This window comes from Tyto alba, unplaced genomic scaffold (genome assembly GCF_018691265.1).
Source record: "Tyto alba isolate M040663 unplaced genomic scaffold, T.alba_DEE_v4.0 Super-Scaffold_21, whole genome shotgun sequence".
NCBI classification, from domain to species: Eukaryota; Metazoa; Chordata; class Aves; order Strigiformes; family Tytonidae; genus Tyto; species Tyto alba.
The window spans coordinates 10179319-10203927 of record NW_024881295.1 but is presented as its reverse complement, the minus strand read 5'-3'; the positions used below and the strand labels follow the sequence as shown (position 1 = coordinate 10203927).

At 38.9% G+C, this 24609-nt stretch overlaps 1 protein-coding gene across 1 annotated transcript in view; it reads left to right on the top strand.

Moving 5' to 3' along the window:
* The first annotated feature begins 7648 nt into the window (after positions 1-7648).
* The window catches only part of IRAG2 (inositol 1,4,5-triphosphate receptor associated 2), a 39745-nt gene continuing 22784 nt past the window's right edge, over positions 7649-24609 (top strand). The window contains exons 1-16 of the mRNA XM_032986211.2: positions 7649-8258; positions 9074-9184; positions 9971-10151; positions 10373-10449; positions 10530-10608; positions 11529-11687; positions 12839-12956; positions 14383-14433; positions 15575-15652; positions 16164-16220; positions 18311-18370; positions 18476-18540; positions 18637-18733; positions 20352-20483; positions 20783-20884; positions 24345-24508. Coding sequence (XP_032842102.2) covers positions 7664-8258; positions 9074-9184; positions 9971-10151; positions 10373-10449; positions 10530-10608; positions 11529-11687; positions 12839-12956; positions 14383-14433; positions 15575-15652; positions 16164-16220; positions 18311-18370; positions 18476-18540; positions 18637-18733; positions 20352-20483; positions 20783-20884; positions 24345-24508 — 2126 coding nt within the window. The 5' untranslated portion in view covers positions 7649-7663. The remainder of the gene's footprint in view (positions 8259-9073; positions 9185-9970; positions 10152-10372; positions 10450-10529; positions 10609-11528; positions 11688-12838; positions 12957-14382; positions 14434-15574; positions 15653-16163; positions 16221-18310; positions 18371-18475; positions 18541-18636; positions 18734-20351; positions 20484-20782; positions 20885-24344; positions 24509-24609) is intronic.

Genomic DNA, 24609 nt, shown 5'->3' with positions numbered 1-24609 from the left:
GGGGAGAGAAACAGGACTTCAAAGAGCATCCTCTGGCCACAGAGTTTAGAGCATTAAGAAAGAAGGACTGAATTCCCCCCTGGAGATGTCTGTGTCTTTTCATTGCCTTCAGGCAGCATTTTACACAGACAACATTATGTGAAATGAACCCAATCCTAAATTAAATTTCCTTTTTTTTTTTTTTTTTATCAAAAGGTTTTAATTTTTCCCTTAAATTCTCTTTGCCTTTGTGACGTAGGGCCCTGAATTCTTTTATTTTTACTATGACCAGCAATTCTAAGTTGCTTTGGTGTTTCAAAAGAAAATATATTTCAAAACCAGCTCCCCAGAAATCTGTAAGAGGTCTGCATGCAGAACAAACAACTCCAGGTCTGTCAATTCTACCTTAGTGATTAAAATCTAAAACACTGATCTTTTCCCTTCATAGCTCTTTCTTCTCATCATCCTATGAGAAGGTGGTCATCTCGCTCTTCACAGAAATCTAACCACCTCTAGGATGGCATATGGGACGTGATTTATTTGCAAACAGCAAGAGGAGACAATATTTTGGGAAGGAAATGAGCGTACTAAGAGTGTTTTCATTCAAAAAAGCCCACCACGTGAATAAATATGGGCATATGTAAGTTGGTACTCTTGGAAAATGAAGTAGCCTATAATTGGGTTATGGATCATAACACACCAAAAAACTACAGCACTTCAGGATGATGAGCTGTACATGAAACACTCATTGTCAATGCTGCCATTTCTCAGCTGATTCACATAAATGAGGAAGTGGCTTTGGCATGTAATCAATACCCTAAGTGAGGGAAGGAGAGTGAAGCTTGCTGTAGCAGCAGGACCCCTTATTAGAAAGAACATAACCTATTCTTATTCTTAAAGACAAACTAAAGGGCAGAGACTGCTTATCCTGACGCTGTAAATGATAAAAAGCCAATTTCTGGGATTGAAGTTCAGTACTGAGGTGGGTGAAAAAGTTCTTGTGTGGTGGAGTTTTAACTAGTGGGGTCAAACATACTTCACTGACTTGTATCACAACCATGTACTTTTCCAAATCTTTCCCTAAAAATATAAGCTACAGTCATTGTGCCTGTCTATTTTTAAACTGCTGGTAAGGACATCAGCAATCCACTGCTTGCTCTTGAGTAAAAGGTGTATCTGTTGTGTGTAGGTGGCCAGTAGGTACGTCAGAAAATACGATATTCTGACAGTGTCTGGATACAAATCTCCTGAGATTTATGACCTTTGTCTCTTGTGCTTATTCTCATTTCCTTTGTGCTTTCCTGCTAGTTTGTTAATTCTTTTGGAAATACATCTCACTTCTGTCTGGCATCTGATCAGCACCTAGCACAGTATAGTTCTGGCTCATACATGCTAACCATAGCACCTTAAAAGGCTGTGAACTATCATGTCAGCGTCTGCAAAGTACGAAATTGCAGACGAAGAGTTTTGTGTTTAATTTGCAGTAAGGGGATTTAAGTTAGATAGTAAGGCAAACTTTCTAATAGTAGCACTTTGAAATATAAATAGATTGCCTTGGAAGGCTGTGGTTCTATCATCACTGAGAAACTCAGAGAATAGGTTAGCAAATCCCTTCTTAGGTTTCACTGGTGAACTGACCCTGCCCAGAACCATAGTGATGAACCATATGACCTCTCAACATGTTCTTTTGGGCCTGTTTTTTGTGTTTCTGTGATCTTTCGGAGCTGACTCTGGACTTTAGACCCATACATCCCACTCAGACTAGGGAGAACTTTGTGTCCAAGTTCCGTATTTGCCTTGTAAAACCTGTTGATTGAGCAAACCTTATCTGCAGTCCACCAATACATTTTATGTCAGCCATTTTATGTCACATGAACAAGTTTTTCAGTATTATTTGTCAGAATAGGACCTAACTTATAGAATCATAGAATAGTTTAGGTTGGAAGGGGCCTATTAAAGGTCATCTAGTCCAGCCTGCCCTGCAATGAGCAGGGACATCTCCAACTTCTGTGGGAAATCGTATTTTCATGGTGTGGCTCTGAAAGGAAGACATACTCTCTGACGTAAGCCATGTGCATGATTATAAAGGCCATTAGTTGCTGGCCCAAAATTTATCTAACTACTCTGTTGCACATTCAGCACCATAATGTCAGTGGGCCTGATTGCAGCGCTACTGCATAGTTACTAGAGTTACTTGCCTTCTTTTCTGTAGACTGTATAAGAATTGTACTGAAAACTACTTGAGGTACAGAACAAGCTGTAGAAAAGCCAATCTGTGAGGAATCATGTAAGTGCCTCACACAACAAAGGTAAAAGAGCCTTTATTGAGGAGTACAATGTGATCAGTGCTCCATTCAAGTCCAGACACTACTGTTCGCAGAAGTGTATTGATGAAAGAGAAGAAATATCAGGGGAAAATTGTAAGTAAAATTAAAAGTTAAACATGGTATGTGGGGTGGGAGATGTTTAAAAGTATCATGAAAGAGTAGAAATCCACAACTATTTGTGAGAAACAAACATCACATAAAGATATATTACTTCTGAAGTTCAGTGAACCACAGGATGGTAACAAGATTCTCCCAATAATGGTCAAGTCTGGGGCAAACACCAGGAAAAATAGAACAGCTGAAAAACAGTTTTCTCTAGTTTGCAAGGTGGAAAAGAGACCTGACCACCCAAGTATAGGCATTTACAAAGTACGTTAGCGGAAGCTGTACAGCTATTCAGACAGGCAGATACTACTGAACGTATCTCACAGAATGTACCTTTCTGTAGTGACAGAAGCACCAAAGGCCAAGGAGTCATCTGACCTTTTCTTCCACCCCCATGAACTTGGCAAAGAGGATTTTTGTCTTTGTCAAGAAGCTACCTAGCGGGCTACAAACTACACTGAGAATTACGCATGCAGCCGTCTCCTCTTGGCTGAGCAGTGTGTTTGTCACGCAGTCTCACCCATGGAGCTAGGCAAGAGATACATTCTACTGCTGAGCAGCTGGATGCTGACATTTCATTGTAAACAGTGGACAGAACTGAGAGAGATTAACGAAGGCAAGTTACACTGAGAGACTGCATGATAACCAGGCAGTCAGGTGTCAGAGACTGAAACAGCCTCCTCCATGTTCCTGACAAAGCGCCCAACCTCTGCGAACATGATCCATAAAAGGTGCAGCCTCTTGGGCTTGTTTTCCTTACCCATGCATACCACAAGGGATGGAGAGGGGTTGTTACATTTATATAGAAATACACAGTTATATGCAAAATACATAACTTATGTAAAGGAAAATGTTATCAAAGGCCAAACAGGGAACCCTGAGGATTATTTTCAAGACAAACCAAGTATCTTAGGTACTCTGCTGCATTAACATTTGTTAAACTTTGAAAACATTTTTCCTCAATATTTCCCCATGCATACTGAACATGAAGTATGCTTTACCCTTAAATAGTATGTATTTTAATCCTACCATGTAGAGAACAGGAATCCTACTAAAATAAGAGTTGTTTTTTGTGTTATAACAACAAACATTATTGTAGTTTGAAACAAAGCTTGATCCTAGAGGCAGAAGTCCAATTTAGGGGAGAATAAATAGCTCTACCTGATGCACCATGTCATCAGAACTGATAAGTGTTTCAGATGTTACCAGAGCAGGTGGGAAACCACTTCAACCAGTGCTTACCCGTCTCAGCCCGCAGTGAATCTCTAAGCAAAACATGGTGCAGCACTGCAAAGATAGGCCATGAGCCACGTGCACTTGAAGAGCACACCAGGCAGATGGGGATGGTGGGAATTTCCTGCTGCTGGATCCCCCCCACATCACTGAAGTTACACGTACCTCTTTTTGCAGAGCTGAATAAAAAAGCACAAAACCCACAAGCTGATTTAGTTATTGCATGACTCTCTGATGCCACCTGTCCTGAATGAATACAAAGGAAAGGAGCTGTTAGAAGTGCTATTTTTTAAATTAGAAACTTCATTGTGAATTTGTTATTACAAGAGCTTGTGCCCATGCAGCCTAACAGCTTAACGGTTAGATATTTAGACTTAACTCTTCACAAGGTCCTGTGTCATTTGTCATCTGAAGCAATGTGAAGAGGAGACAGGCTACGTCAATGAGACTTTTAGGAGGGTATCAGGCACCTAGTTTGTATCTCAGATCCTGTAAATGAAACACTGCTTCCTGTGCCTCTGCTTTTCTCTTCATCTTTATCAGTTTAAACTGCAAGGTCTATAGGCAAGGGTCATTTGCACCTGCTCAGTGCCTACCCTGTTAGCTGTACAGCAGCACAAATAACACCGTCACCTGGAGGAACCTCCCTGAGTAGAGGTCACTTGTTCTTGTCCAGATATGAAAAAATAGGGATACTGTTTAAATGTGGGAGGTTTTCTCTTCAAACCAATACGTTAAAAATCTAAAAGAGCCTGTGGTAGACTAGGAGGTGTCATTTCTCCAAGTGTTTGCAGAACTCTGACAGGCTGTGCAGTTAGTAGGTACCAGGCAGGCAGTAGTATTCCCTCAACAACATTATTCTATTTCCAGTTATATTGTACAGCATATACCTAAAGATCCACCATATTAAAATGCAAATCTTGTTTGAGAATGTAATACTAAAAAGAGGACTTGGTTAATAATTCTAATGTCAAAACTCTTTCTTTTTGCTCACAGAACCAAGTGCAGAGCAGACAGTAACACAGAGACTCTTCAACAGTACACCATCAGCCCAAGAGACTTCAACACTTGCCTTCATTTGAAAAGCAGTAAGAGCTATGAAATTTATAGTTTCTAGATACTCAGCTCTAACTGTCTCTAACAGGAGAAACTAGGAGAGATCTGCTCCAGCCTAAAAATTTGCAGCAGGTGAGAAAAATAAGCAAGAACTGCTAATAGAAGTGAGAATCATCCCAGGTACCTGAATTAAGACACAGCTGCAAGCTGTACCATTGTTTCCCTCTCTGTTTTACAAATAAGGGTAGGATAGCAGGGAGACCTCAGGATACATTGAAATTCCAGGCAATTCATTCAACAGCTGCTGGAGAAATGAGAGAAAAAAGTAGAAGGGCTAGAACATTGGAGGCTGATGCTTGATTTGCACCTCGTTGCAGCTCATTGCCCCTCGAATGCAGCCTGAAGAGCTGCGTGGCAGGCAGCCACAGGTGTACCTTGTAAAGCTGATTTGAAGTAAATGAGCCCTCTCCTAATCTGAGTACCAAAGTTCATTTAGCTACTTCTCCTCAGAGGAACAGCTAAAATAGCTTTTTCTTATCCTGTGCTATTGCTACTGGAGAGGAATAGAAGGTATTTTTCTATATGCTAGTGTAAGTATAGGGTCTTGGCCTGTTTATTGGTGTGTTTTGTTTTGGGAAATTACAAGAAATATTTTAAAACACGTTGTAGATAAAAAGACTAGTATTCTTAATGGAACGTTACTTTTATCTGCTTGAATGTCCTTGTGAACGTAGAAAACATATTTAAATTTAACTGCAGTGTTTTCAAGTTTTTCTTTTAAAATACATTCTGTAGCTCTAATATAGGAGACTGCTTCAGCTTTCTAGTATTTATTTTTAAGGAATAAATATTTTTAAACAGTCATAGTAATAAAAAGCAGCCTCTTCTCTAAAATTATTGTAAGATTCTTACTACTCTTATTTTTTTTTTTTAAGTATCCTTGTGGGTAAGGGCATGTTCATAAAGGTAAATGTTACTACTTACAGAAACAATGGTAGAAAAACAAACTTTGAGATCTTGCCTCCGCATATATAAAACCAAGTGGCTGGTATACAGGAATCTTATAACAAACCAATTTAAGTCAAAAAATGAGTGTTTATGTCTATTGTAATCTGGATTAATAAATACATGTCATTTTTCTTTTTGCATTACAAGCTTATACAGGTATAACTTTTGTGTTGAATGCTAGTGAAACATGTTGCTGTTCTTGAGAAACGAGCTGTTTTTTCTAGCTAAAAGAAAAGCAGGGAGCTAACATTGAGAAGAGGAAGCCTACTTCATTTTCTGTCTTGATGCACAGTTTGAGTAAAAAGACACAGTTCAGTGAAGTCCATAGCCTTCTGGGGGCAAGTGGGTAGTTGTACTATGCAGGGGGAAGTCCCTTCAGGGTCAAGGAGTCTGGTGTTCTGCCCCTGCAGACAACCATGTCAGTCCCCCTCATGCACACACTGCCTCGTGAGCTCTAGTTGTAAAGCTGTTGTTTAATTTCCCTCTACCCCTAACAGAAGTCTGGTCTGTGATGGTGCTGTTCTGTTAGTCTGGCTACAAGCAAAACCCAGTCTTGGAGGATCTGAGGATGGTTGTTGGTCATATAGGTTATACACTTAATACCCATTGCGCTCTTCACTGATTCCCTGCTTCTTACTTTAAAGGAAGTTTTGTGTTTTGTGTGAGTTTTGGGTTTTGTTTTTTAACACTGCTTCTCTCCACAAGATTACATATGATACAGTTTATTTTCAGACCTGAGGAGTTGAAAGTGCTAGAGTGGTGGAAGTAGGCACATAGCTGCAATATTGGGTGCAAAACATCACTTAAGATCTGATTCTTGGGAGCTTTATCTGGCTTTATCTGGTACATTATTAAGTTGCAGGGTAGAGATGAATATCTCATTTGAAACATGGCTTTATCCCTGCAAAATGTACCTCCTATGCCTTGGTCACACACACATGCCTATTTTATTGGAAATATCTTTTTTAATATTGCCTGGGAGAATAGATAATCAAAATACAAACAGAAGCAAAGTGTCTCCATAGGTTATGTTTCTTGCGTAATTCTCTGTGTGGTAGTGACAGCTGTAGTTGTGGCTAATTAGTAAAAGAAACAACTGGGGTTTGTTTTTTTTGTTCTTGTAGACTCACTGAAATGCTGAAGCTCCTGTTGTGCTCACTTTTCTTGCCTCCTCACACCCCCACAACCCAGTACCTGTAAAGAGCAAACACAGAAAGACAGTCTAAATTTTTCCTGAAAGTAAACTTCATTTAAATCTTGGCTTCTGAAACCTGTCATGAGATGGTTTCAGGAAAGCTGCAGGCTTGCTGTGGCTTCAGGGTTTGAGTGGGAGGCCACAGAAAAAGATGAGAAACTGATAATATCTATAGCTGTAGGAGATACTTCCAGTAAATAGCTGGACAGTTGTTGCTGTTAGACCCGAGTAAAAAGCCATAGAATCAGGGAACATGCTACAGATGTGATCAGAAGTAATAGTTACAAAAGTTGTGTAAAGTTTAGGGGTTTTTTATGAATACTTTTTATATTTAAAAAAAAAAGAAATACCCAATTTGGGATAAATTGGTCTGAGTAATATTGCTCAGTGATTCCTTTAAGCTAAAAAGATAGTCAGCTGCTAGGTCGCAGAGTCCTTCTCTTTTTATTTTTGGTTCCCCCGTCCCTGTCCCAGCCTCCCTGACATGGTTATTGCATTTAAGAATAAGCAGTGAGATTTCAGAAAGTATTTCCCCACCTTTTCCAAATCCACATCACTTCTAGTTCCCTGAAGAGTTAAATGTCATGATTGAAGGTTTCTGTCACAGCTGGTTTGTGAACCAAGGATTTTCAAACCGCTTGATACCAAAGCTCCAAGTTGTCTGCTGAATGGAAAAACTGGTGCACAGGATATGTGTATGTCCTAACCCATATCTTGTCCTTATTCTTTCCAGGTACTTTGCAAGAGGGGAGAATTGATAATGTCTTCAGAACAGGGAGCTAACAAACGGCATCATAACCCAGTGGACAGTATATGCAGAAAGATCAAATCTATTCAAATGATGGACCAAGTGCCTAACCCTGATTTGCAGATACCGAAATTTCATTCCCGGAACTTTGACAGTCCACAGTGCAATATAAAAAAGAATCTAGAAGAAATACTGAAGAAAAGAACTTTTAGAAGTCGTGATAGTACTGGTCCACACTTAATCAGTCCCAGCAGTGACAGTGTTTTCTCTGCAGACTTTCAGTTGCTGTCGCCTTGTCTCAGGCATATCTCTGACTCCTGTTCTGCAAATGCTACCTTTTCAGTCACCAAAAGCGAAGAGAGATCCAGCGAATCATGGATGTCAGTATACGTCATGGAGAACTGTTCTCCATCCTATTTCAGATCCAGAGAGGCTAATACCCAGAACAAATTGTATGCTTTATCCAGTACTGAATATAAAGATGTGCGTCGTGAACAGAAGTATCTTACATCAAGTCCAAATTTATGTTTCTTCCCACCTGATAAAAAGTCAGAAAGTGCTGTACTCCAATCTCCTGTGCCAAAGAGATTATTTTTGAGTGAAAGAGGTAAAAATCCTGGGAATGAAAAACCAACAGCCCAAGATCCTAGTCATATGAACATTTAGCCTACATAGATAACATTTATTTACTACTGAAACTAGTAACAATAGGTTTTAGAATCACATAAATCTAATAAGACTGCAAAAAGAGCTGAATAAAATCTTAAAATTTCTCCAAAAAATATTAATGTGAATGAACAGCAAGGAAATTATGCAGATCAAAAACATTTTCAAATTTGCTAATTCCTTTTTGTGGATAAAAGATGTGGCTAGTAATTTGGTTTTCCTTTAGTATAAAAATATATGAGTTTGGCTGTGGGTTTCTTTGTTTTTTGTTGGTTTTGGTGTTTTGGGTTTTTGTTTTTTGTTTTTGTTTTTTTTTTTTTTTTAACAATTCTTTTGTTAATAATTTAATCTGACCATCTGGAGGAGGATGGAAGAAATACCTGGCCTCTTTACATTTTCTGTTCTATATGTTTACTTCATGCAAAAGAATAGCCAGAGATGCCAAAAATGCATGTGTAGAAGTAGATGTGTTAAACCATTTACCAACTCAGAGGATCCAGCTGTGAACAGTTCCTGGTGGTGGTTGGCAGTAAAAGCTCTATTTTGATTGGTGGGGTAGGAGGGAGCTGGTTGGTTAGTATTTTTTTTTAATCATCTTTTTAAAAAAAAAAATAAATATTAAGAAGTGTCATTCAAGCTGTGATATGCTATGTGTGCTTGTGCTATTACAAACATAATATTGTAGTTAGAAACTGTGGTGCATGAAAGTTACTGTGAGCAAATAAAGATGGACAATAACAAACTTAACCTCCATAGGATGGAAACAGTCACTGGGGTCCAAGGCTGACAACACCTATGACGTGAGCTTGATCTGCGAAGAAGACCTACTGACCACTATCTTCTGTGCATGTGACACAGAACGTACAGGTTTGCTAGTGGCTTTTCATTGCTCTGTTTTATTCTCCTCTCAACGAATTTTCACGGTTGAAGTCATGTTACAACTCCTGAGACATGTCAGTCTGTGGTATCCTTAGCCTGACCAGCTCCCTTAGCTTGGTGGTTGTATGTGTAGGAGATGCAGAATAAATGTCTGTGCCTCTTCTGCATGATGCCTGTCTCTTCCCTCCTTCTCATCCTCCCTGCACCCACCCACCCCTGCCACCCCTAACCCCCAGCTGATCTTTGCTGTATTTTAGTGCAGAGAAAGTAGAGGAGCAACATGCTTCTAGCAATCAACCTTATTGGAAATGACTGTGTGTTTCTTGTAGGCTTTTTCATGTTAGAAAAGAGAACTTTGGGAAACTTCACAGTAAGAGATAATTCCTCTGAGTTCTACCTCAAACCTGGTTTAAAGTGGTAGAGAAAGGAGTCGTCTAGCAAAATAAGATAATGTCAGTCACAGGGTTTGCCCAATTTGATAAAAGACCTAAAAGTAGTAACATAGCAAATGTGTGCAGTTTGTTCTTCTTAAACTGAAGTCCACCAAGCTAGTAAAATTGACTTTCACGCATCTATATTTGAAAAACCAAACAGAAGGTCTAAACTATTCCTTTCCAGATTACAATAGAACTGCAGGGGTCAGTTGCTTGTCTAAAGCTTGTGAGGCCAGTTGAATACACACTAGTGCACACCAGTAGCATGCCCTTTTACAGCTTGTTATAATGACCTGCTAGACTTCAAAATCTGGTGTATGGACACCTGTATGTATTTTAGGAAAAGTAGCTGTTTCCAAGATAGTCGATTATTTGAGACATACAACTAGTCGTGGATCGGAAGATAGTGGTCTTGAAGAGCTGTGCAACATGCTTGACCCAGATCAGAAAGATGTCTCCATAGACCTGGAAACTTATCATGCCATCATGAAAGAGTGGATTGAAGACTGTAAGAGAAAACGGTAATAGCTTTTTATCAGTCTATCTCATAAAAGCTTCTGTGAAACCAGGAGAGTAAAAAAGATCTCCTGTGGCTTGTGCTTTCCATACCCTGGAACAAAGATAGTATCAGAACACTGTGACCACAGTGTGGGTTTGGCTGAAAGCTTTTAAATAAGTTACAAGTTGGTAAGAAGTCCAGTGTCCTACTCATTTTGTGACTCTTCATACTTCCTTATTTCAGGGAAGATGGGACCACTGAGGAACCAACAGCAAACAGGGAAGACCCAGAATTTAGAATGTATAAAAATGCCTCTGAAGGTGCAGACTGTTTTATTGTATTTTTATTTAGGAAAAACCCACTTTTCTTATTCTACAACAAAAAACTCTACCTCTTTCAGCGAAAAAGACACATGTCCAGATGAATGTTACATCAGGAAGCTTGGAGGCCTTTGGGGGTGATGTATCTAAAGGAGACATGTAAGTTCATTTAAGCAATTCTTTCTCAGAATTTAGTATTCCTAGCCTTGAATTACTTGAGAGAAATTCCTAGAACCACTGTTTCAGAAATTTATCTTGGTAGAGTTTCTAATGCTGACCTCAGTCTACACTAGTTCTTGATGCTACCATGTTCTTCACAGCTTCTTCTCAGACTTAAAAACACACTAGTAATTTTTCCTACTTATATCTTGGTCCTTCTGTGTCCATTTGCCTTTTTAATTTCCCATGGTCAGAGTTTTGCCATGGGTTTCTTTTTCAAACTGGTTTCTCCCCTCCCACCAGGTTCTTAAGTGTATGACAGTACAAGACATTATCTCCTGAAAATCTGGTCCTTGGTTTTGTTTGTTATTTTTATTCTTTATAGTCATGATTCTGACTTGGATTCTGTTAATAGTAAAGTACTTATCTTTGAGACTTCTGGTGCTTGTTAACTTTTACATTTTATGCACAGTCAAAAATATTAAGATCTGCTTTCTGATGCTTCCCTATCATTTCTTAGATCTCAAAAGGGTGATCCTTGTTCAAGTTTCAGTTGAAAGCATAATTGTCTAAGGGAAAAGAAAAGATCCAGAAATTTTGAAGTTAACATGAAAGTATTCATGGTGGCCAAAGAGGTGATTAGCAAAAGCTTAAGATACTGTTATGCAGACATCCAATTGCAGGGAGCATTAAAAAAGAAAAAGTGCTTGAAAACGAAGCAGTTTCTAGTGTCCATAGAATTAGAGAACAGATTTGAAGATGATCCAATATCTCTGTGTAGAGCAAATGATGGTAGACTGCAGTGTTATAAGTACTCCTCTCACCTCTCTAATAGTGCAGCACAGCATTAAGATTTTTAAAAAGTCTAAATTAAATCAAATCACCTTTCTCAATCTTTCCTGGTTTTGTTACTGGAACAGGGAGACTTCTGACTTGATAACCTGTGTTGCGGACTTGCAGTACAACAACCAGAAGCTTCAGGAAGAGAACAACAAGCTAAAGCTCATGCTGGAAGCTGTGGATGAGACCAATAATAAGCTATTGGCAGATAATAAGGATCTACGTCAACAAATAAAAAGGTGGGAGACCCTGATGGCACCAGGTTTATGGTGTAACAGCTGTGGGCAGACCTATCTTCCAAGTGGTCCAGCCCTGCTTTATGCTTTTAGCCTCACCAGTGCTTCATGACAGCAACTTTCTTGACTTAATGCAGTATCTGTAAGGTTTAACCCTCTTGCCTGATTCGCTCTGTACTTCCTGGATCTTATAAATTCAATCATTTATCTTACGGCCTGGCTCTTGCAGCATGAGGTACTGCAGGGGTACACAGGCAAAATCTTAGGGTAAAGTAAAATCAAATAAACAAAATGAATTAGAAAAAAAAAAATCTTCTTAGTATTACCAAGAGAATAGCCAAGCACTGGAAGGCTTCCAAAGCTAGACCACACACTTGCTGCCAAGCAGAGGGGAAATGATCACATAAGAGCTATTTTGCTAGTCCCTTGAGGAACTAAAGTGAGTTGTCTCACTAGTTTAGTATTGCTGAAGCCTGGGGACCCATCAATGCCACGAGTACGAGCCTATTTTTACAGTGAGTTCATAATGCTTATCTGACCCAATTAATTCAAATGTGATATAGTCATGTCAATTGCCAAACTATTCCTGGTATCTTCTGGGGAGAATAAGGCAAGAGTCCTGCAGCATACGTGCATGGAACACATGGCCTCATGTTGGACCATGTGCTCTGGGGCACTCTGCAGCCTAGAGAGAGCCAGAAAAAGGGCCTTTCCCCATTTGTTAAATATACATTGTTTAGGGTATCAGATCAGGATAAGAAAATGATGCAGATCTTGCCTTTGAAAGCTGAACTGAATTGGTTTCTGTGAGTTTATGTGCTTTGGTAACCTGGTAGATATGACTGTAACAAGCTAGATTGTTAGGTAATCAAAAGCATGATGTCTTGGATGCCCTGTTTGCCTGGGGTTTCATCCCTCCCTGTGAGAGAAGAGAGGGTGATAAATAGAGAGTAAGTCCATGAGCCTTTACTCACTGGACAAAAACAATGGGCTTAAACTTGATTGTTGCTCTTCTGTTAAGTATCTGTGCCAAAGAATAAGTCCCTGGTGACTTCTAAAAATACTGTTCTCGGTATTTCAAGCCTATCTAATGGCCAATAGTAACTCACTAAAGTTTCTCTGGCTTTACTTCCCCCCCCCCCCCCCCCCCCCAGTATCCAGCATTCTGTGCTGAAAGCCAAATCACTGGAAGAAGAACTAGAAGAAGCAAAAAACAACCTGAACCTGTCAGAAGAGACAAGACAGCGGATTCTCAGCCAGAATAAACAGCTAGTAGGTGCTCTTATTTCTTGGCTTACATTGTACAGCATGTCATACCTTGCTGTAACAGTAGCATGACTGCTCAGGCTATAAAAATCAGCAGTATGACCTTCTCTGCACCAGTAGGTACTAAGGCTTTTTGAGGATGTTTTAAATGTGATTTATTAGTATTACAAAAACACTGTGAAGTTTTTGCAAGGTTTCTTTAAACTATTGTCTATTACAATTAAGAAAACAATTAAAAGGGCCAGTTTGGCATATAATTATGCCTAAAGACAACAGCTCTCATGCTGCCATCATTGAACATCATTTTTTTTAAGTTGTAATGTTCTGCCAGAAATTCACGTGACTCTTCTAGAACCAGCAGGGACAGGAGACTGTTCAGATGTCCACACAAAAGAGACATTTTCCAAAACACCCCTAGATTATTGTCAACATCCATATGGGCTGGCAAGTATGACAGGGGCCTATCAGATACCTGCCCATTCTGGACTGACAGCTGGAAGCCAGGCAGCACACCCTGGCATGTCTCAAAGGGCACGAGCTGCCTACAGGAGAGCATCTGAATCGCACCCCAGGTGTCTGAGTAGCAAAGCCTGTGTGAGAGCTGTAAAGCAGCCTGGTAACAAGGCTGATGTGGCTGCAGCTTTAGCAGGTGTTGCCAGACACCAGAGCGTAGGCTCTCTGGAGAACATATGTTTGCGTTGCTGCCATGCATGCTGTTCACACTACAGTGGCATCTCTGTATGTTCTTGTGTGGGTGTAGCTGTAAATTGATGTTCCATAGATCTGTGTGCTGCTGGTGGGTATTTAGAAATCAAAAAAAAGTCCTCAATGCAGACCAAGAACATGAGATTTTTTTTGGTGCTATCCTGCTGCAGTGCATATATATTTTCGTTTTGCTTTAATTTGAGATTTCATGCATAATTCACCTTGTGAGAAGGAGGAGGGGTGGGAGAGATAAATATTAATAGAAGTTTTGTAATTGTGCTTGTAAGTCCCTTAGTTACTGTTCCCTGTGCAGTGGAGGCACCAAGTGGGATACTACTACCTTTCTCCATATCTGATGTAAAAAAAACAAAGTGTGGCATATAAACTTTCCAGATTTGTCTTAACTCAAGCATGAGGACAACTAGGCTTGCTCGCTCTAGCCTTGAATACTTCCTTCCTATAATCCAGTGGTCTGAGTTTTACTCTGATTTGAAATGCCTGTGTCAAACCCTTCAGTGAAGGTTCATGAGCTAAACCAGTCTCAGCACTCCTGTTTTTGCTGTGGTCTCCGAAGCAAAGAAATTTAACACCACAGCTTCATGTTGGGCTCTGGCTGTGTTTGTGGTCTGTTGCTTTTTTGCTTTGAATGTTGAACTTGATATTCTAAAAACAACCATTTTGTTTTTCTCTTTTTGTTTTTTCTTTTCCCCTCTCTAAAACTGATCAGGAAAAAGAAAATCAGTCTCTCATCATCAAAATTACTTCTCTCCAGGAAGAGGTAAAATAAATCATGGCATTGCAAGTACATGTTCTTGTCTAGCTAAAAGCTCACCATTAAGAAATGAATTGTTTGTCAGACTTTGTAGCCTGATGTGTTAATTAGGTTATCAAAATATATTACATTTTACAAGGATGACTTATAAAACTTTATATATTGAAGTTTCACTGTGCTTCTGACTTTCCATTTGTTGGATATGTAAGGATGCAGGGTTGAGGGAGCACGGGGGACAGAGACAAACAGTGCTTTTTTTTTTTCCCCTCTATTTTCAAAGTTTTATAGACAAATTCCAAACGTTTCAAATCTACTATCTTTCTATTGAAACAATCTTAATGTAATACTTTTTAATTTCATAGTCCCTTCTGTTTCCCTCCTTTAAGATCTAAAGGAGGAGCCCTATATAGAGCTGTAACTCCAAAAAAATGCAGTGGCTGGGGTCTCCACTCTCAGATGGATCCATTGACACTGGCCAAGGACCTACAGAGAGCTTGTAGGGAATATACTGCTAATGGAGCTATAGTTCTGGGATATTTTTTTTTTTTAAGAGGGGAACTATTAATTCTTGCTTTCTTTCATTTATTTCATTAAAGTAAATATTTTATAAACCAGTATTTATAAGGTAATAAAATGTATTTATATTTGCTTACAGCCTGTATTTTAGACTATTTACGATGGCATAGAGAAACGGGTTAAATCATACATAGTAATGAAAAGAAGCATCTCATGGATTCAGGAATCTATTGCCTATTATAACAACATGGTAGTCGTTGTTCTTTGCATGTTTACAATTCTCAAGATTAGTCTTTCTGAAAAGCTCGTAAGTCCAAATAGCTGTTAAACTGCATCTGTCCAAAAATAATTCATATTGCAGGCCTGAAAGCTTTTCTTTAGCTTTCTAGGTCTGGTAGAGCTTATGAATCACACTGAGGTTTTGTCTTTTAACAGTGCTCTGGAGAAATGAGGGGATAAAGGAGCAGAAACAGTTTCAGTGGGGCAAGCATATACAATGTATGTGCATAAATGCTGGTAATGCTTTAGAGTAGGCAGTAGCTTGGGGGTGGAGATGTCATTTTGCCTAATTTCTTCAAGGAGAAACTGTTAATCCATTCAGCTGTACCTAAACACACTATATCTTGTTTAGAATATTAGGAATATCATGGACACCGATGGACTTCAAAAGAAGATTTTGGAGCTGTCTAAAAATGCAGCAGAACTTCAAGTAAGCATTTCAGCCCTAGGAGGAACAAAAAGATAGCCTGTAATTTACTTCGGTCTAATGAAGGGAACTTCTGCCTGCTTCTGATTCTGCCTCTGGAAGGTGGGCAGCCCTGAACCTGTCTGTATTAAAGAGCTGCAGTGCAATCACAGCTTGGACAGTGCGACAGCTTTGACTAAGAGAGCTGCTGTCTGAAGGCAAAAAATAGGGCTAATGTAAACAAACCACAGTTTAATTCTTTCCTCCAAGTTATTATTTCATTATTTCCTCCAACTATTAGCCTGGACAGACAAGAGGAAACGAAGGTGACTGTGAAAGCTGAGAACTTTTTCACTTTTAATTGGGTACCAAATTTGAACTTTGAAACACACCATATACGTTTTTTGAAAAAGAAATTGATTTTTCTAAGCAAGGAATCTTGAAACCCTTTTTCCCTTCCAAGTAGGAGATAGGAACAGACTTCTATTATAGTATATACTGATGACTGGAATTTTTTTATCTTTTCATTCTTTAGACCCAAGCACATATTTATGAGAGCACTGTGGTGAATAAAGAGGCAAGCTTGATCCAGGTTAGTTGCTTTTATTTCATTACTGTCTTGACTGAAAATATTGAATATGGGATGATTTGTAAAAAGGCAAGGCAATAGTCTTCCCTGTGGCACTTTTATTTCTACTGTTCTCACACTGCAGAACCTGATCCTATAAATGGCTTCAAAGTAGGCGAGATCTGCTTTAGGACCTGGTTATGAGTCAGCATAATTAAAGGTTTCAGGATTTTGCTTTTATTTAAAAAAAAAAAAAAAATCACAACTTATTAAAACAAAGCAAACTTGCAAACTTCAGAAAAATGTAGAGAGACTTCTAATGGCTACTTCCTTCATCTGGTAAAAGAAGGATCTTCTGCAGATACATTCCCTTCATGCCTTTTATTTAAATTGCTTACTTTTCACATCAAACCAGAAATGGTGATTCAGAGCCCAATGGAAAAGCATATTTGTCCTTTCTCATTACTGAGTTGTAATTATCTAGGCTTTACTGAAGAGTGAACATTTCTGATGTTGTTTTTAAATTTATATTTTGTATTAGAAAATAAAGACATGAAAAGGGTGTTGACATTCTCTGGATTCATGAATTATGCAAATAGTCTTCTAGGCTAATGGAGTTTCTATTTAGCAGAACATGTTCTAAATCAGCTGATGAAATATTTGACTATTAGGCTGTCTGAGAAAATGAATGCACCTGAATTCAAGTAGTGACAAGAGAACATAACTTCAGTGTTATCCAGCTGATAATTTTGTAGCCGAGTGGGTTTATTTCAATAGGATTTTTTTCTTGCCAGAAGCAGCTTAAGGGTACAAATGAATTAACTTCCTTTTTATTTTTTTTTTTAAATAGCTTTCACTTTATCTTCCTTGAATGATTCAAAGCTTTCATGGCTTCTGTAGTATCCTTTTATTTTAAAAATGCTTTTTTAGTCTATCAACTAAATGGGAATTTTGAAAGCAGGCTGCTAGATTGTATGTTCTTGTAGGTAAAGGAGACTGGTTTATATAATCTTTAAGAAACTGGTGTGGAAAACTGATTTTCTTGTTGGCATTGGGATCTGTGGGATAGGGGTTTACCTGTAAGCTAAAAAAAAACCCTCCCATAGCTCTTTATCAAAGATAGAGTGGATAGGATTGATGGTCAATGAAAATTATTATAGCAGCCTTTCTTTTCCAGGCCTGCAGAAGGTATCTGAAGATAGGAAACACTTTAATGTGTGTTTAGGGTTTGGGGACTTTTTTTTTTAAACCTTCAGCACCATACATCAGTTGTTTCTGACAAGGCTGGAAACCTGCTTCTATAGCCTCACTTTTCTTGCTTAGCTTTCTGTGTATTTCATCTCTTTCAAGAGCCTCAAATACTTCTAAACTGGAAGAGTAGGAAGAAGTCCTAAAAGGGGTGAGAGGGCCAGAACTCCTACTTGACATTCCTGTTTTCTGTAAGAAATGCTCTGCTTGTCTGTGCAGCGTCTCTATTGTAGTGGCATAACATGACTGAAGCCCGTTGCTAGCTTGTGATGCTAAGAAAGCTACTACTTCTACTGACTCCTCGGTCTTACCGTGAGGGCTGACACATTCTCCATCAGCCCTTCCATTAGGCGGTGTTTAATCTGCAGAGCCCTTCACTCTCTGCCTTTAATCATGAAAATTAATGAGAGTAAACTCAGAACCTTGAAACTTATTTTAAGGGTCATTTGGGATTAAAACTGGTGCCAGTCATAATATAGTCTAGGTTTCCAGCTAAAAGTAGAGTCCTGTCTAGTTAAATCTGCTAGTGTTGGTACAGAAACCAAGTAATAAATGAAAACACAACACCTGGAAGGAGTTCTTCTGTCTCCTTAACTTTAAGATGTACATAGAAAAGGTCTTCTGAGTGCTTCCTGTTAGCCAATATGCAAGGCAATTGACTGTATCCTTTGAAGTTTGAAGCTGGTTTTATATTATGTAATTAGGTTGCTGCTCAAACCTAAATCCTGCAGTTTACTGCTGTGATGTAGGATTGAACGTAGTGTTATTTTGGTTAGCATCGTATCCATAAGTATTATAAATACATTTCAATGTGCTAGTTGTTGGGTTGTGTACTTTAAAGGTTTTTTTCTCCACAATATCTGCAGAAGGAGCAGGACATTAAAGAACTGAAGTTAACCATTGTGGAGTGCTCTGCAATAATAGAGGTATGGGATGGAGTTTAGATTTGGCTGTGTGAGGGGAACGCACGTGTATCCTATGCTTATTCTGCATGACAAACTAACACTAACCAAGTCCGATGTATGTTTTAGACTTTGCGGGCAGAAAAAAATAAGCTACTGGAGAACATGCAACACATGCAGCAAGAGCTGATCTCGTGAGTATTGTGAACAAGTCCCAGGATATGCAGTTCATCAAAAGTAAAAAAGGGGCTGATACATATGTTTTGTTTTGTTTTTCCCGATTCTTTTAGAAATGGGTTGAGTTTCCCATTGTGTAAATTTAACAGTAGTATTCCTGAAGGGATGAACTCACTGCACTGTGAACTGGAACTCGCTCAGTTTTCTGAGGTATGAATCAAATCTTTACGGAATCTCATCCCAGTTGTCTTGCATCAATAAAGGAAGAACAAAGGTCATTCCCAGTAGATCATTAGTAACCTTGGAACTTGAAGCCATTAGTCCTAGCCTGCAAGCATAGAATATGGTTACAATATTGTCCCAAGTACATTAGAGAAAGTCCAAAGAAAAGCAAACAAAACACTTGGACATCTAAAAAATGAGACCTACAAAATAAACCAGAAAAAGTAAGGGTCATGCATTTAGCTGGCAGAACAACAGACTGATAGGAGAAGATAGTCGTTTTCAAATATAAAAATGCTATCATGCTGAAAAAGTTATGGTCTGTTTCTTCTTGTGCTGCCTACACTGGACATGAGCAATGATTTTTCAATTGCAGGAGGGTAGACTTCTTTTTTTTCCTTGCAGTCTAATATAGTGAGAAAGTAAAGTAAGCATCTTGATAAGGTTGTAGTCTTCATCTAATCTACTCTTTGGAAACTCTAATAAGCATCTGTCTGTAGGTACCATTCCCTTGCCCCTCAGCAGGTACGATGGAGACTGATCTTCAGTAGTCCTGTTCAGCCCTTTTTTTTCATGACTCTTTGGATAGTGACTGAGAGGAGGAGAGGAGAGGCATCCTTCTGAGTCTGGCACAGGCTGACAAAATCTTAGTACTACAGTTGAGCCTGTTGCTTTGGAATTGTATTGTTTCCTGTGTCCTCTGCAAAACACCTGGCAGGAGGTTTGTTGACTTTTGGGAAACTACACTTTTGATCAGACACACTTCACATAATGCTGGAAATTTGGTCTCTAATTTACTGTTCTTATAGCTTTCTAGCACTCCAATGGAGAACTATTGGAAAAAAAAAACAAAACTATTTACATGTAGATTATGGTTTTGGCTCAGATTTTTATCTGAGCTATTCTGTGCCCATTTCCCTAAAGACATTCCATGGAGTCCTATCCTTCCTTACAGTGCTGTCTTTCCTTCAGATGTGAGTGGTGCAGTAGCGCTGGTAACATACATATGCTATTGCAGTGATTTTTCTTGTAAGACTTCACCATGTTGCTACTTGCTTTTTTTTTTTTTTATGTGGTGTGTTTGCAAAGAGCTATCATTTGCAACAGGAAAAAAAAAAACAGCTAATGGACTAAAACTGCAGGCCCAGAAATGAGAGATGTACTTGGCTAAGCAGCTCTGTTTCAAAAGTAATATATCGTCCCCTATTGCAGCTCCCCATAGATGCAGTGAGTCAGTGTTTACTTCTCAAATGCCGTAATGAGACACAATTCCACCAAATCACCAGTGAAGTGAGTAAGGGCTCTGCTTATTCATCACTTGGTAAAGCCTCCTCTGAATAAAGATAATCAATTATTGACTTCCTCTTGCCTATTCCTGACATGAAAATATATGTTGTATCACTCGGCAGCTTGGCTGGCTTGCTTTTTTTCAAATTCCCATGACATGATGGTTTTGAAAAGCTTTTACATGCTTCCAGTTTCAGTAGCTCTGACCTTCTGGTAAATATAATGCAGGAATAATTCAGAAAAGTCTAAATGTCACTAATGCTGGGTTGTAATAAGGAGATGTCAAAATAAGCTAGCTGGCTCTTCCATCTCTTCAAAGATTACCAAGACTGAATGGACGTCCCTTGATGAAACACTGGACCGTGAAGTGCTGTTTTTACTTCAGGGACCTGAATATGAGGGAGAAAAATTTAAGACTGTCATGCAAAACCTGGTCAGTGGCAGAGCTTATGTGAATAAGGATGTGGTCTTCTATCAGCTTTTTAATTAGTATTTCTCCAAGCATTGATAATCAGATCATGTTTATTCCATTTGAAAAAATAAGAAGAGTTTCTTTGGGGATGGAGGGGGGGCAGGAGTGGCATACCTACTCTAACAATATCACTTCTCACCTGTAACTTAACCTGAGTAATTCTGGGCAGTATTTTGTCAGACTAGTGCTGAAAATGCCAGGGTTTGAGGGTTCTTTTGGTTTATGGTGTGTGTGTGTGTGTTTTTGTTCTGTTTTGGTTTGGTTTTTTTCCCCCCCAGCAAGAGGAAGCCTCTGAGGCAGAGGAGCTTGTCATGACTTCTTTACAATGGGTAAAAGATCCTGATGTGAACATGCAACAGTCTTGGGAAGGAAAACTTATGGTAAGTAACTGTTTCTCTGAAGTTATTTTATGAAATAATGGGGCTGTGAAAAAACTTAAGGTGGGTATCTTCCTGCTGCATGCTATGTATGTTAATTACCTGAGATCATACCAGTCCATTTGGAGGTCAGGGGTGGCTGTATGGAGAGAAATCTTTTGTAACTTTTTTTTTGAGGAGGAAGAGGATGATTGCTTTTCACTTAAAAGCTCTACTTTTCTTGACTTGTCCTATGCTAGATCTCACTTTGTTAAAACCATGCTTGAGGGAAATGGTAGATGAAGCAAATCAATCTGAAGAGGAAAATAAGAGCAGATGACAGCACTATATTTTGTGAGCTTTGAAGCTTTTCTGCCAACTGCACATTTCTGTGTACCTCGAGCACCCATCTTCCCGTGCTCTGAATCTGACTACAGTAGTGTATGGTTTCACAATCAAGAGGAGCAGGCAGGTGGCTTTATAACTGGATTTCCAAATCAAAACATCCTTAGGGTTTGCTGTCTTTAGAAAGACAAAGTGTTCTGCTTTTGTTGGACGCACTGCACAGGAAAATCTTCTACAAAAACGTATTTTACAACTTAATGTTGCATAATATGTTTTTACTATTCCTCACACTTCTTGTGAGGCTTGAAAGTAAATACTTTTGCTCAAGGTATCTGGCAGAAATAACTTCCCATGTGGTAGCAGCAGTCTGTGGACACAGCTCATCTCTCTTGCTCTTATTCTCTCCTCCTCTCTCATGTAGCAGTATAGTTTATTAAATTTTCATCTTACTGGATGCAGCTTTTTCTCTAATGTGCTCCTTCTTACTAATTTGTTGTTAAGAATGCTGCTACAGAAACCTCCACCCAACTGCATATTAATTCTGTCTTTCAGCTCCTTAATAGATGCAAAAACCTCAGTTCATCCCACTTGGGTAATAACAGGTGGCACCACAGTATGTGCTGCTGTAAGCTGTTAGCTTTTAAGCAGAAAGCTACCCTTTTTTTCCCTTAGTACTGCAAAATGTTGTAACTGGCCCTCTTCATCTTTCCTGGGCAGGCAGGAGCAAACACTAGAGCCATCCAGTCCTGCAGCCAGCTTTTTTAGTTTTTTCTTTTTTATGTAAATCCTGAAAGCTTCTCCTTGGAGAAAGCACAAGTGTCTCAGTCTCTTCACCCTAATGTGATTTTGGGTAGGCTCTAGGAAACTGCCGGCTCATGCATTGCTGTAACTTTTTAATCTTGACTGAAAACTTCCTCCTTCAAAGATGTCACAGCTGAAAAATGCTTGTAAACTTATCATTCATGTTGGGATCGTGTTTCCATTAAACATGTGAAGCTAAAAACTTTTAGTGTGGATGTTGGAGTTAAGCATGGCAACTCAATCCTATTCTGGCTCCTAGAGAGTGATGTGTTTGGGAGCTAAGCTAACAGGATCAAGGAAGAACAAAAGTCTTTAAAAAGTCCTGTCCTTCTGGGACCTGTGGGGGTGGGAAGTGACTTCATGTCAAACATATTGTCTTCATCTAGCTAGAACAAGCCAGATATGTGGGAAATACAGTATATGGTACTGAACAACAGTAGGTCAAACCAAACAAACAAAACCCAAAAACAAAACATAAACCATTCAAAGCAGCTTCTTCCAGCCTCACAGAGTGCTTTTGTAGAAAACTTAATTAAATCCTGGACCATGTACTATCACTCGAAGCATAAACACTTCCTCACCATTTCCTGTGAAATATATTATGGACACATTTTGTTGGGTTTTAGTATTTTTAAGTATGTTTTAACATATATTATACATAAAGTAAATTTTGAGTCTGCCTGTGGTTTTGTGTGTATGTATAGGTATTTAGGCACATATAGATGATGACAGTAAAAACTTTTTTTGCCTTTCTCCTGCTGGAAGATAAGACTGTGACACACATGCCCTGGTAAGCCTCTACCACTTATGTGTCAAAGCCATGTTATTTCTAAGAGCAAGCGCTGCTTGTCTTGGCTGAGAAACTAATCTTCAGGATGTGGGCATTTGCACATGGTCACATCCCATGTCATCCTACTAAACCTATCTAGCAAAAGTGCTCAGTGTCTTTGAAAACTGCTCAGGGTCTTTGTTTTGTAGCATGATACTTGATGTGCTATGTTTTTTTTGTTTGTTTGTTTGTTTGAAGCTCATGAACAACATTAGACTCTAACTTGCAAGTAGATAACGTGGATGATATTTGTAGGATTGATGTTTTCCCCTTTGAACTACTGTAAAATCCCATCAATATGAACTTCATTCTTACCTGACCAAACAGAGATCATTAAGCATTCTTTAAGAGCTGAGGACTCTATTTTGTATGTTCAGCTGAACAAGGTCAGAGAAAGAGGATTGGATTCTTCTTTTTCAGTACTTTATACTGCAAGTCATTTTTCAGAGAAATACAGAGGATGCAGTGTTACTTAATGCTTCATTTTTTTACTCTCTTCCCCTTTTTCTTCCTACAAATCGGAGGTAAAATTGAAAGTCTTTGTGACAGGGGTCATACCTTGGACAGATTTCACCTGCTAGGCCTGTGTGACAAAGTGAAATAAGTATTTATTGGTTTGGGTTTGTTTGGTTTGTTTTGGCACTCAAATTGGTGCCAATTGACTTATATGTATTTTGAGGAAAGGGTCACAGAAGTCTAAACTATCGATTTTAGAGCTTCCTTCAAGATGGTGTTATTAAAATTTCCCCTTTGAAATATGTGTTTTTGTTGCTGTATCTGGGCATCTTTGATGGAATTTTTCTGGGGTAAGCTGTAAAGTCTCCCTTGCTCACCATGTAATCTCCTTCCATGCTTTGCATAAATACTTGCTAACCGTATATTTATTTTTCAAGGGATAAAGAGGAAGAAGACCATCTGTGTACCCTAGATCTGCCCAGACAGAAAGTCTGAGTCTGGCTTTTGACTTAGAAGTGACCTTTTGCAAAAAGTGGAAGCCACTTGTCAAACTGAACTAGTATATGGCAGGCTTACATGTTCTTGTGCAAGCTGTTATGCATTGCTCCATCTTAAAAAAAAAAAAAAAAATTAAAAAAAAAAAAAAAGTCTTAAAGTACTAACATTTGTCAGGAGTCTAGCCTGTCTGTCCCCATGTCCCATTAGATTCAAGAGCATAGGTTTGAAATTTAGGTAGCTTTGTTAACCTATTAGGCTGCACAAAACACTGTTTTGTACAAAACAAATACCCATTTTTCCTTTATAATCTCTTTCTTATTAAAATGTGTTTTTCTTCATTTCTCTCTCCCCTTTTCCCAACCAGAAGCTGTGTGAGTAGATTACAAAATATTGTCAATCATCCGCCTTCTTTATTGCTGATAATGTTGAATATAGGTGATGATACTAAATGATGGAGCAGGGAAATCAGTTCTTATCATGTAAATTGGGGCTCTAGTTTACTCTGGCTCTGCTTCTCATCTAACCACATGGCAATTCAGTTTCAAAATTCCACAGGTTCTCAAGCAAAAACTAGAAGAAAAACGACACCTTTGGATCCAGAAACTTCATGTCTTGGAAAAATACAAAGAAACCCTAGATCAGGATTTTATTCGAATGGCTGGAAACTTGAGGAGAGCCAAGACAGAGCAACTTCACCTAAGAAGAGAACTCTCTGCCAGGTACCAGAGCAAAGCATGTGTGTCGTCTTTGGTTTTGTTGCTTGCTTAGCTGTTTGGTGGGGGGTTGTTTGGTTTGTTTTGGTTTTGTTTTTTTCTGTTTT